Source organism: Euprymna scolopes, chromosome 8 (assembly GCF_053919585.1).
Source record: "Euprymna scolopes isolate OS-2025 chromosome 8, ASM5391958v1, whole genome shotgun sequence".
Taxonomy (NCBI): domain Eukaryota; kingdom Metazoa; phylum Mollusca; class Cephalopoda; order Sepiida; family Sepiolidae; genus Euprymna; species Euprymna scolopes.
This window is the reverse complement of record NC_136489.1, coordinates 48,328,788-48,342,726: the sequence shown is the minus strand read 5'-3', so window position 1 is coordinate 48,342,726 and position 13,939 is coordinate 48,328,788. Positions and strand designations below refer to the sequence as shown.

At 30.9% G+C, this 13,939-nt stretch overlaps 1 protein-coding gene across 2 annotated transcripts in view; it reads right to left on the bottom strand.

Moving 5' to 3' along the window:
* LOC145283553 (serine/threonine-protein kinase 10-like) overlaps positions 1 to 13,939 on the bottom strand; it is a 405,044-nt gene that overhangs the window by 241,667 nt on the left and 149,438 nt on the right. For both annotated transcript variants that reach the window (XM_080132435.1, XM_080132436.1), the window contains exon 5: positions 11,855 to 11,931. In XM_080132435.1, the coding sequence (XP_079988561.1) occupies positions 11,855 to 11,931 (77 nt within the window). The remainder of the gene's footprint in view (positions 1 to 11,854; positions 11,932 to 13,939) is intronic.

The window sequence follows — 13,939 nt, the reverse complement described above, 5'->3', positions numbered from 1 at the left end:
TTCCAAAAATTTAAATGTAACATGAACAGATATCTCGCTGCTCAACTCCCTACATAGTGACCTTGTAGACATGGTTCCAAATAGTAGCGCCTTACATCCATGTGACAGTATAACTTGTTTGGGGTGAATAATGAATAATCTTTTTTAATTATTTAAAATAAAAGATGTATAAAAGGTACAATCCCTACACTAATGAAATTGTGTGACCACTTAGTGTGTCTGTGTGTCTCTATCTAACACCAATGTAACTTTGAAATATTCTGCAGACTTCATTATTTATTGAAATCAAAAACTCAATAGCATAAAAAAGGAAATTTTAATTTTAAAAAGTAATTATAAAATTAAATCAACCACAATGCATTCCTGTTTCTTTGTAAACAAGAAAGGCATTTTAATCTTCTGATAGTTGAAAAAGAGAATAAATTTCTTTGTAATCTGTTAGCATTTCAAAGTGTTGAATAAAGGTCTTTTCTTGCTTTAAAGTTATTAGCAAACTTTCATGTATTTAAAGATTATAAGTTTTGGAAGCTATTTGCATCTAATAATTTTATAAATAAAGATTAAAATATTGCCTGAACAATAATTAGTTATAGTTTTATAAGTGACATATCTGAGTGTCTATCACTCTCACCCTTTCTCAATGCACATCGTCTGATTTGCTCCTCTTATTTTATATGCTACCATTTTTGCTTCTGTTAACCTCTCCTTATGTTTATTAAAGTATTATCAAAAGGTAATAAATTTAAATTTGGTTTTAAAATTATTAGCAAAACTTCATGTATCAAGAATATTCAAAGTTTTTGAAAGTTATTTACATCTAATCTATATAATTATAAAACTCAAATGACCTTGTAACGGGTGTTGTAACCCACATCCGGTTTATGATTTCCGGTTGCACATGTGTACATAAACACGTAACAGCATAAACAAATAAACACAAATCGCTACTTTTGCAGAATTTGACCTGCACACTGAAATATTAATGTTATTATTTAGAAATTATTATTTTCTTCGATACTACCAACATAAATAAATAACCCCAAAAATATGTTTTTTTTTTAAATTGTGTTACAAATAAATAATCAATGAGACCATAAAACGTATTGTTTTACTGTGTACGTTTTCAGCGTCCCAATTGTTTTTTTTTTGGGGGGGGGGTTTCGTGTTTAAATTAAAAGATATATCAAAATTTGAATTCAACTGTAAGTATTATGGTGTCTGTTCAGTGCACATTTACCTATAAGTATGGCAAACCACTTATAATTCAATGGCTGTAAGTTTGTTTTTTTTTTTTTGCAAAAATAAACAATTATAAAGAGAACGACTCATACAAATCTATCTATATTATATTCTTTTTTACATTCTAATATACTTTCATAGAAATGTTTCTGTTATGTCACAAAAAACTATTTTCTTTACATCACTATTATTTTATAAGATTAAATCAACATTACCTTAACAACAATTAATTATGTTAATAATTATAAAACTCTGAACTGTCCGAGCATTCTTGCTTACTTTAATCTTATAAATTACATTTAAATCTAGATGAGCCGTCTGCACGATTTTACCATATAGAATCGTCGGATTCAATGTCGTAACTAATACAATACTTATCTAATAGCTAAATGTTTTGGGCTTCGATTCTAGTTGATGGCACTCAAGTTGTATTTCTTTTTAAACCTTTTGAAATCATTATTATATATTAGGTTCAATATAATAATCAATACACAATTTGCATAAATTAAAATACCATATTTAAGCGTATTTTATCACCAGGTAATGCCGGGCAGTGTGCTAGTAGTTTTATAACAATGTGATTTAATTTACGATTTCATCATTAAAGGATATCAATTAGATTTGACTTATGTTATATTAAAAAATGATAATTTGTTATAAAGAATAAAACTAAATAAATACAGTTTTAAAAAAGTGAAACGAAAATTAAAATAAAAAGACTCTCGAGCAATACCAACTAAATACTATTACACTAATACTAAACTTTTTAGCCTGTTAAAAATAGGAAAAAGTTATAGCCCGTTGACTTAGAATGAATGCTTTATGCTAAACTGATGTTTGAATATGATTAAATTTGTGCTCATTTTTGCATTTCCCTAACTATGCATTGAATGGATACCATAATACTTAGTTCTTAGCTGCACTTTATAAAGCTCCATACAAAATTTCAGCCAGATCGGCTCAGTAGTTTCTGAGAAAAAGTAAAACAGACCGACTAATTAAGAGAACTATAATATAGATATTCTTATTATATATTCTGTGATTGTGTATGGATATAATTTTTAATTGCTTCAACTAAGAGATACTTAAAGAAGTTTTAATAGTTTCTTCCCTTGAACAGCTAGACTTTGGAATTCCCTTCCTGCTACCTGCTTCCCTGACTGTACTAATATGCAGAAGTTTAAATATAACATAAACCAACATCCTGTTAATCTTTCCTAGGCAAATAGTAGCCCCTTATGTCCAAGTGGCGATATGCCTTGTTAGGGGTGAACATAAGTAAACAAAAAAAAAACAAAAGCATAAGAGATATCTTTCTTGTAATTAACGCTGTTGAATGTTTTGATCATTTATAACCTGTCAACATGACATGTTGTAATAGGAAGAAAACGTTCTTCATGCCTCTAGAAATGAAGAGCTCTCGAAAAGAAAAACAAAAACATTTTGCACAAGTAAAATCTTCTATTTCCTGTCAAAACAAAACATTTAAGACATTGAAGTAATAATTAAATACCTATCAGAATTTCTATTTACCTGTTTTGGTAGAGAAGAGATATCCAGAAGGAAAATGGTTCCTTAGAAATAAAGAAATAACAAATCGGTACGTTACCTAAATTCTTCTCCATGCTAGACAAACATATTCAATTTTGCCAAGTTGCAATGCATAGTAGAAAGAACAAACAGAATTCCTTTTTTCGACACTTATCAACCAATTGTAAAGAAGGAGAAAAACTAAAAACAATAAAGCAGAAAAAAAAAAAATGCTGAGCATTCATGGCCGCTATTATGCTGAATCCAAACAGCTGCCTGCGTTGGCTGCCAAAAGTGGCCTGAAAATTTTGGTAGGTAGAAAAAGTAGCAGATGCTTTTGAAGATTTCCATCTTTTACTACAAAGACCTCCCCCCTACCCTTCTATGACATCATTCTGTCCATTTTATTTCAGATAACTTGCAAGAAACTACAAAAAGAGCAACAAGGTTACACTCATTGCTTTCACTACAATAATGACACATCATTAATGTGAATAACGCCAAAGAATTCCTTTATTGCACCACTAGCAGCAACAAGGAGGGGCCACTTTTTAATGAATCTTAAAAGATTTTTCAAAGAAAATTTATGTGAAATTATCATTAGGTTTTGTTCAATCAGATATTTGTTAGATTGAAAAAATGTACAAAAACAGGTATTTGTAAAATATATTGATTCCATCAGCATATTTAATAATATGATGATTTCAAATCTAAGGCAGGACCTACTGACCAAAATAAAGACAGACACTTTTATATAGATATTCTATAGCATTTAAAAATGGCAATTTAAAGTTTGGCTTCACAGACTGACCGGACTCATATTTTCAAACTTTGGCATGACAGATTAAACAAATTCATATTTTTCAAATTTTGGGATGACAGATTAACCAATATATGATTTTTCAAATTTTAGCATGACAGATTGACTAATATCATATTTTTCAAAATTTGGCATGACAGACTGACTAAATTCAGAGTTTCAAATGTTGGCATGATAAATTGATTTTAAACTATTTCAGGAAAGATTTGACCAAATTAATATTTTCAAACTATAGCATTAGTTAGTAAATTCATAGTTCCAATATTCAACATAACAGACTAACAAAATTATTATTTTCAAACTATGACATGACAGACTAACCAAATTTAATAGTTTCAGACTTTGGCATCACAGACCGACTTAATTCATACTTTTAAACTATGGAATTACTTGACTGACCAAGTTCATAGTTTTAAAATTAAGCCTGACTAATTTAACAAATTCAGTTACCAACTGTAGCATGACAGTGACAGATTTTTACTTTCAAATTTTGGTATGACAGGCTGACCAAATTAATATTTTAATACTTTGACATGACAGACTGACCAAATACATATTTTCAAACTTTGGCATGACATTCACATTTTCAAACTTTGGCATGACATTCACATTTTCAAACTTTGGCATGACAAACTGACCAAGTTCATGGTTTTGAACTTTGGCATAACAGGTGGCCTAAATTCATATTTTTAAGCTTGTTACTTTTTCATAGAAATTTTTTTAGATAGCTCTATAAAATGCTCAGAAATTGATACATCAATGAGGATTGTCTTACATGTTTTGTTTGTTTTTTATAAAGCGATCATGAAACTTTCTTCTGATTTGAAAGCGATTTAAGCCATGAATAAATAAATTTATAATTTTCTTTGCTAATTTTAATTCCACAAAATAATCGCTCTTTTTCTAAACTCATAACTTTAGTCATGTAAGCCTGTTTTTAGTTTTTATCACTACTGACCCACTGAAATCTGACTTGGAAAGAAATCTCAGACCAACCATCCATAGAATTTGATGCAAGAAATTGGTTTGACATAGCCATTCAAGAATTGATGAACCGTCCAGGTTGTAATGGAGTTTCCAAATTTTTTTAAATGAGGACTGATAATATGTATTACTTTGACAGTTCGGACTGATGTTCTTATTTGGATTGTTATTTTCACAATGTTTTAGCTATGTAACCTCTGACCTTTCCAGGTGTATTTTGACAAGGTTCTTATTGTAACGGGATCCCAGGCAGTGCCAGATATCCTATACAGCTAGATGAAGATGGGAGAGGATGAGGTATGGTCAGGGGGGGGGGCATGCTGACACTTGGTCAAGGAAAAATAGATGTTTATGAAATTTCTGTCCACCAGAGAAGAAATAGTATCTTTTTCAATGAAAAGAAAATATAAAATCTGATAATAGGATTCGTGGAACAAGAGATTATTTTTCTAGTTGGATTTGGTAAAAATGAATTTTAACTACTAATTGAGTGAGACAGGTACAATGACTTGGGTTCAAAAGGTCTGCTTTGGTGTCTGGGAGATGTTGTCATTTGGGTCCACCTGTTGCATTTAACTACCAGACCACCAAGCCAGTGATAAATTAGTTGGACAGATAAATAAATAAATTGAACCTAGGGAGAGATATGGTCATGAAAGAGGAAGAAGAGGGTCACAAGAAAATAGAAAATGAAAAGAATAAAATAAGAGGATAGAGAAAGGAGTTCACGAGAGAAGAAAAAGATTAAGATAATGGGATAGAGAAAAAAAAAGTGGTTCAGAGAAAAAAAAAGGAAAAGTAATCTTCAATATGAGAGAGGGGAGAAGAGGCCAGTTTTATAAAAGCGATTGGCTTTTTAGAGTTAGGGTCCTTTTACTGGCTGGCATCGAGGCGTCCACGTCGCTCTCACCCTGCCGGGGTATAAATGTGGTACAGTGGGGGAAGAGGTGACTGGTTACTTTTAATGCATCTAAAACCATGCTCCTATCTTTCCATCATCAATGCTCTGATCCCCCATCTGGCATCAATTGAAATGGATGGCTCTCGTCTTGGGGAGGCTCCATGTTTTGACAAGCTTCTGGGATTGACCTTTACTCCTGATCTGAAATGGAACACGTACATCAAGTCTGTTGCCAAGATCGCTGGAAAAATGGTAGGATCCTTCTATCGCTCCAGAAGATATCTCACTGCTGATGCAATTCTCTATCTATATAAAAGCCAAGTATGCCCAAGGATGGAGTACTGCTGCCACATATGGGCTGGAGCTGCTAAAAAAACAGCCTATCCTACCTTGACAGAGTACAAAATAGACTTTGTGGCTTAGTGGGGGATGCCTTTTTCTCTTCCCTGCAACCTCTGTCTCACAGAAGAGACATTGCGAGCCTGTCTTTGTTTTATCGTTATTTCTATAGCAAGTGCTCATCTGAGCTCCAATCTCTGGTCCCCCCTCGCCAATATTTCATGATAAACACCCATTTAACTGAAACCACTGTCAAAAATTTTCCCCACTCTTTATCTGTGTCAAAATCAAAATGTAGATTCCATGAACAAAGCTTCTTTCTTCGAAGTGCAGGCTTGTTTCCCACCTGACTACAACTTAGATATTTTCAAGTCCAACATAAACAAATTCATGATGAACTGTCTCTTTAAGTAAGACACTTTATCAAATCTCCAATACTAATGATTACTACGATACTATCCCACTGATTACTGTACATGCAATAACCCTTATCCCCGAGTGGCCTCCAGGCCTTGATAAGTGGTGACTATCATGTAAAAAAAAAAAAAATTGTTGCTAACTATAAACTGCCATAAGTTCAACAATTGTTATAATAAAACTATTTCAGAGAATTTATTTTTCCTTGGTGCCAAAGCCAGCAGAGTCTAAACCATTTTTTAAAATTACCTCTTCTCAGCTGACTGCGGTATGTCGCTGGTCCTGTGCTGTTCTAGAAGGTCCACCCTCCCAGGTTTTGCTGTCTTTCTTTCAGAAGGGGTTAGTTTATTGCTAATCACCAAGGTACCCCTACCATGGTATGTTAACTGGGCTACCCAAGAATTTTTTGCAGGCTAGAGTGCTCCTTATGTCACATCTTCCCGTCATGGAAAGAAGATAAATCAGCAGGTGGAAGATGGGAATTCAAATAGAATCATCTTTCATTCATTAAGGATATATATCTATATATATAAAAATCTAATTCTTGGTTTGTTAGTTATTAATAGTCTAAATAACCACTGGACCGATTGCTTCTACATTTTGGTATAATATGTTTACTGTACCCATGCGTGTTTTTATATATCTCTTTTTAATCATAACATTACACTTAATTTTTCTTTAATAAATAGGTGGTTTTCTTTGTAACGATGTAGCCATGTTTTTTATTTGGGGGCATATATTTATCACCACCTGCCGTCACGTGACATCACTAAATGGAACTTTCGGTCTCACCACAGCAGGCTGGCAAGACTGGAGTTTAGGTGGAAAAATAATCTTGAACCCTTCATCGCTTAAAAGGAACTAAATTCCTGTAGTCACCGTTACGTTACCATGAAAATAATGTAAACATTAATGATAAATATTAAATTATCAGAACATATAAAACAAATTTAAATATGAATAGAACTTTTTATAATTGTAAACTATGAAAATCTTTTTATTTTAATATAATATAAATAGAACTGTTTATAATTTTAAGTAATGTGATTGTTTTCTAATTCAAAATTGAATCACGTGATTATTATTAAATCACATCAGTATTCTATTGCAGTTTATTAATTTTAACATGTATTCTCTTTCAATTATTTTCAAATTTTTTTCAAAAAATTGAAATTTCTTACTTTTTCCTTCTTTCAAAATTAAAATGTAAAAAATGTATTGTTTGTTAAAAATTAAAATTGAAAAATATTTCTTTCAAAATTATAAGAAAAAAAATCTATTTTGTTGTATAAAATTAAAAGTTAAAAACTATGGCCACCACAAATAAATCAAAAATTATATTGCTCAATATTCATAAAACTACTTATTTGCAGAAAATTTTAATGCAATATTCGTTTTCAACATATCCGAAAACCATTAAAAGTTGCAAGATGGAAACCAAGTAAAAATTTACCATGTCAAATTATAAAAAGTTTGGTACTTTGGTGTTTATGGTACCATGCTAAAATAATAACATTATTATTTTGAACCATGCTAAAATAATAACATTATTATTCTTAACATAAGGAGGGAGGGCGTTTTGTAACTATGCTACCACCTAATAATTTAATGATAAAAAGATATTGTGAAACTTGAATACAACCTGCAAAATAAATAGCGCGGTACCAAAAATACATTAGCACCAAAGTTCTATTTATATTCTTAAAAAACATAAAAACTACAAAAAAATGTTTATATTGGTGAAAATATAATTAAAAAAAAAGAAGGTTTATATTGTTTAAAACTTTTTTTAAAGAGGGAGTCCTTCTATACTATCAGAACGACATTTTGTAGTCAATAAATGGAGTTTTCAGAGAAAAAACAATGGTTTCTACTGATTTTTTTTTTCCTTTTTGTTAATCCTAATACATTACAATGTTAGTTTCCAAATTATGCAGCCGAAACTACCTGAATATTACTGAATTATTAAACTAAACAACTGTAATTTTTTTTTTATTATTCAATTTTCACCCCAAACAAGGCATAGTGCCACTTTGAAGCAGGGGGCTACTATCAGGGACATAATTTGCAGGGACACTATGAAGGGGGGGGGGGTAGAAAGATGTTTGTTCACATTACACTTGAACTTCTGCATATCAGTACAGTTCGGAAAGCAGAATCACGAAAGGGAGTTCCAAAGACCTGCAGTTCTGAGGAAGAAACTATTGGAGTAAAAGGCTTTCTTGCACCTAGGGATCTCTACTGTAAAGGGGTGAGACTTAGTGGCTTGTCGGGTTTGTCGGGGGTAGTTACATCGAGGAGGTACAAGTGTTTGCAGTTCATCAGAGCATTCACCATTAAAATATTTGTAGAACAGACAGAGGGATGCAATATCTCATCAATGGGACAGAGGCTGAAGCCTAGATGACAGTTCAGGACCTATCAGGTTGGCGACTCTCTTTTGAACCCTGTCCAGGAGCGAGAGACAAGTAACAGATGCAGCAGCCCAGATGTGACAGCAGTACTTCATACATGGGCGAATGGTGGCCTTATAGAGGTACAGAATACTTTCAGGCGTAAATAGCTTTCTAGCACGGTAGAGGGAGCCAACCTTCTTTGCAACAGCCTTGGCAATGCTCTCAATGTATCTATTCCAGTTCATATTCCCTGTAAACGTTAGGCTGAGGAGTTTACAAGAAGTACTTTCAGGCAATGTGTTCTTGGCCATTGCTATTGGTGGTAGAGAAGGTTTCTTGTAGTTATTGAAAGAAACAATCTTAGTCTTAGCAGCATTGAATGTGACCAACCATTTTTGTCCCCATTCCACTACAGATTGGAGGTCATCTTCTAGTGTTTCTGCCATTTCCTTGGATATGTGTTCATTTGTTTCCTCCTCATATCTGTTATAGAGAGTGGTGTCATCGGCAAATATACCCATCTCCGAAACAATTTTATCAGGGAGGTCATTTATGAATATCAGGAATAATAGAGGTCCAAGGATAGACCCCTGAGGTATTCCCGCATTTATGTCTTATTGTCAATCGTTGAGGACAGGTGAAAAATTGCAGCCATTTTTTATATCGAAATGGAAAATTATCTCACTTTTGAACTCTACTGTGTCTTACATAAGCAAATACAATCGTTTTCTTAAAATTCTATTCTTATTTTCTTTAATAAATAATTTTCTACCTTATCGATTTTCATAATTTTTGGGGTATAATCATCTTAAAAATACGAGGAAAACGTAGATGCCATTTTTTTTCATATAAAATTCAGTATTACGATTTCCAAAATTTCATCCCAATAGTGTAGGAGCGCCAAAAATAGTTCTGTTTAAAACGAATAAAAAACTGTTTATTCTTTTAAAATAGTTGAAAAATTTTAAAAGTTCTGTATATATTGTTTAAAAAAATATGTATAAAAAGTGTTTATTCCTTTTTTAAAAAAGTTGTTTTCATATTGTTTATATTTAAAAAAAAAAAAAAAGTTCTGCTAATTTAAAACTATTAACTTATGAAATACAGATATCATTGCATTTATATTGTTGGCATAGTAACATAACGGTGATTAGGGAGTTTTGTTCCTTTCATGTAATAAAGGGTTAGAGATTATTTTTCCAACTAAACTCCAGTCTTGCTGCAAATCAACCATTGTGGATCATCTTTTTACTATTCAGGAAATTAAAGATCCAATTAGATTCCTATTTCAGTCACCTAAATTATTTAGTGTGAAATGAGTTTAGGAATTTATATCCAAACCTAAATATTATTTTTACTTAAAAAATAACAACATTAATACACTAAGCTAACTTACCTAAGTAAATTTTGCAGAGAATGCTCTGCTTTACAGTTGTTTTAAAAATGGAATGGAAATTTAAATTTCGTTCCCTTTTAAATTCGGTACATTTTTACATTACATTCAACCAACTCATCGTTCACATACATGTAAATTTTTATAGGTTTTCGGGTATGCTAACAAGGTTAGGGATGTCTATTCCGAGAGCCGTTCTTAACATGGGGAGCTTGGGGGTGTCTATTCCGGGAGCCGTTCTTAACATAGGTAGTTTAGAGTGTTTATTCATTGTAAATGTACCCGACAACCTATAAATGTCGACATTTTCAATGTGAACGGTAAATTGGACTTATGTAAAAAATAACAAAAAGATACACCAAACTGACTTTTTTTGTTTAAAAATAGAATTATATCCCTTTTGTTAATTATTTTTTTTTCTTTTAAATATTTCCTGTTTTATATATATAAAGTACAATTGTTGAATGTTATTCTTTTGATTATATTCGTTGGGGGGGGGGCACAATTAAAAAAAATGATTAAAACAGCGAAATTTAAGTTTCCATTCCATTTTTATAAAACCGTAAAACAGTGCATACTCCGTAAGTTTTATCGTAAGTTATAAACATATAGATCTACTTACGTTATATTAGAAACCGAGCGACCCCTAAAAATCTGGTAGCTGAGTGTCAAATCTGCTTAAAATATTGAAACAAAAAAAAAAAAAGAAAAAATAGAACCTCTCCCAAACATACTGGTAATAATTTGGTTTCGTCCTGCCCTTGAGTGTTTCCAATAAGGGGGATTGATTTACTAGGATTTGTATTAGAAGCTGAGCACTTATTAAAATTATTTAATTGTTGAATTTTTTGCATTTTGGTTAAATTTGTTAGTTTGCAATCGCTGATAGCCCACTCAAAAAATTGAACAAAAGACGAAATTAAAAAGAATGGTACTCATGCAGAATCTGACTCGTTCCCCCCCCCCCACCTTCCCCCCGGGATTCCAATTATGGTTAGGGTTCGAGCAGCAATCATCAGATTCCGCCGAGTGTTGTTCAAATGTTGAAACACTAAATCAAAATTTTATTTATTTTTTTGCATAATTAATTAATGATGGGAGTATTTTTTCTGTTTATTTTCTTAACATCTGTTGACAAAAAAATAATTTGTACATTCTCTTGAAAAAAAAAAAAAAAAATTTCTCTACTATTCCCTTTTGCATTTTTACTATTTACAGTGTTCATATAAAGCATTCATCTTTTCTTTTTATTATAAAAATTCTGTTTTCAAAAAGAAACGTTTACTGCCAACTTTCTTTTAAAAAAAAAAAAAAGTGCAAGTTTTCCTGAAAAACAAAAAAATTTCACCTAACAATTTATGGTAAAAAAATTCATCTTTCCTTGGGGGAAAAAAAAAACAACTTTTCTTGATAAAAAAATTTGTAAAAAATAATAAAAGTAAATAAACAATACAAAATGCAATTTTCCTTGAGGAATGTGTTCCATTTTAACAAACTGAGCAACAGCAACGCGTGGTTGGGTATATATATATATATATATATAAATATTTTTTCTAATGAGTCACTACTTATAGAGCCCAGAAATCTCTCAAGGATAAGGGTTAATGAGATGGAATGACTGTCAGAAGATGAAGAATTTTATAGAATTAATGGAATGATGTTAAGTTTGATTACGTAGAGATAGCTTATGACAAGCATTTGTTGAAATTAGATTTGAAGATGACAATGTTGCCATCTACAGAAAAGCAGTTCCACGCCAATATGTCCCACAGAAAGGAAACTATTTTGTAATAAAAAAAACAACCAAAAACCATTGATTGTATTTTTAAACTTACCCAGTGACCAAATGTCAGCTTTGTAATTATACGGATTATCCTTGATGGCTTCACAAACAATAACTTCAGGGGCCATCCTAAGAGAAAATAAAAGAAAAATCACATTTAAAAATGATAAAAAAAAGAATTCCTAATTATACAGAGGAAACAATAATTCTAAATATGAGACACTTGCTCTGTAACTATAATGGCAATTCAGTCAATAAGTCGACTATAAATGAATTCACTGTATTCCACATAAAAATGATTCAGTTCTTGTCCAGAATTTTCCCTATATTAAAAAAAAGATAAATAAAATGATTTAAAAGCTGTATTATGTACGTACTGTTCATGAAACAAAAATGTCATATTCCAAAATTCACGTAAATTGGTCAAGTAGTTTCATTTTTAACTAAGAAAATCCAATTTTATGAGTAAACAAGAAACAAAGGCAGATAACTCAACAATAATTAAAACTTGCAAGATCAGCCCTGTAATGCCTACGATTTACCATTAATCGGTTTAAATAGATTAAAATTGATTTTCTTTATAAAAATAAAACTACTTGATTAATTTACATCATTTTCGGAATATGATATTTTTGTATCATCATGGATACTTGCATCATAGAGATTTTTATGTAGTTTTTTTTGTTTTTTGTTTTAATATAGAGGGGAATTCTAGACAACTACCAGCAATTAACCTATATCAATACTCAGTTGAGTTCTGGGCATAAGTCACTGAAAACAACAAATAACAAAAACTGAACCCATGTCTGTTTTCACAATTTCCAATCCTAGTTTTTAGTTACCCGCCATGCATTTCCTCCAGGCAAATTTGGGCATATTTTATTGGGGTTTTTTATTTATTTTTTTTTTTCTTGTTTACTAATTGTCATGAAATTTTAACTATAGAATAATATTACAATCTTCAAAAAGCCTGCAAATTTTCTTGTAGTTTCATCCCATAGAACTAAAGATATGAGCATTTTAATATTCAAGTTGGCTACCGGTGTGTGTATATATATATATATATATATATACCCAAAACCTCTGGCCTTGATGAAGAGAAATCTAAAGCTTGCTGCTATGGTTTCAAATGATCTGAAATAACAGCAAGAGACTTGATTTCGAATATTCCTATGTTATATCCTTGGGTTTCATACATAAAATAAAATTCATAGTGTATAAGGATTATTTCATACTGGAGATATTCATAATCATACCCTGTTTCCAAAAGAGGAGAGATATAACATATGAGAAATATTTGGAATCAAATCTCCCCTTGCTGTTATTTCCAATCATTTGAAACCATAGCAGCGAGTTTTAATCTCCCCTCCAGGAGAGAAATATATATATATATATATATATATATATATATATATATATATATATATATATAGCCAGCATTTTTTCTCTAAGGCATATTTCATTAAATAAAATAGACATTCTTTGTCTATTAATTCTATTTTCGATCCTTTCCAATTTCCGAATAACAGTTTTCACTTCTGGCAGGAACTGGCTAATGCAATCATCATATTTATCATAAGTTCGGGTACTTTTTAATCCTTCCGGATTCATTTTCAGGGATAAATTAATTTAAATGGTTTGGAATAATTTATATACTTTTTTTTCTCCTTTTCTCTTTTCTCATTGGTTAATTATTTTATTTATTTATTTTATTTTATGTTTTTATCCATTGGTTAAAATTAATAGTATCCTGAAATGTTTGCAAAGCTTTTAAAATAAGTAACCTTATAAACACTTCAGGATGTTATTATTATTGGTAAAGTTTATGTCCCAAATATAGAAAGATTTTAGTTGACAACACATCTATTCTTGAACAAACTAGTAATAAACGAAATACTAGAAGCATTACTAATAAAAAATTTTAAAAACCTACCATTAATAAAATAAACTTTACCAATAGTAATAACATTTTGAAACATTTGTAAGGTTATTTTATTTTAATAGCTTTGCAAACATTTCAGGATGCTATTAATTTTAACCAATGAAAAAAAGAATAAAATAAATAAATAAAATAATTAACCAATTGGAAAAGAGAAGAGGAAAAAAAATTATATAAATAATTCAAAACCAGTTAGAC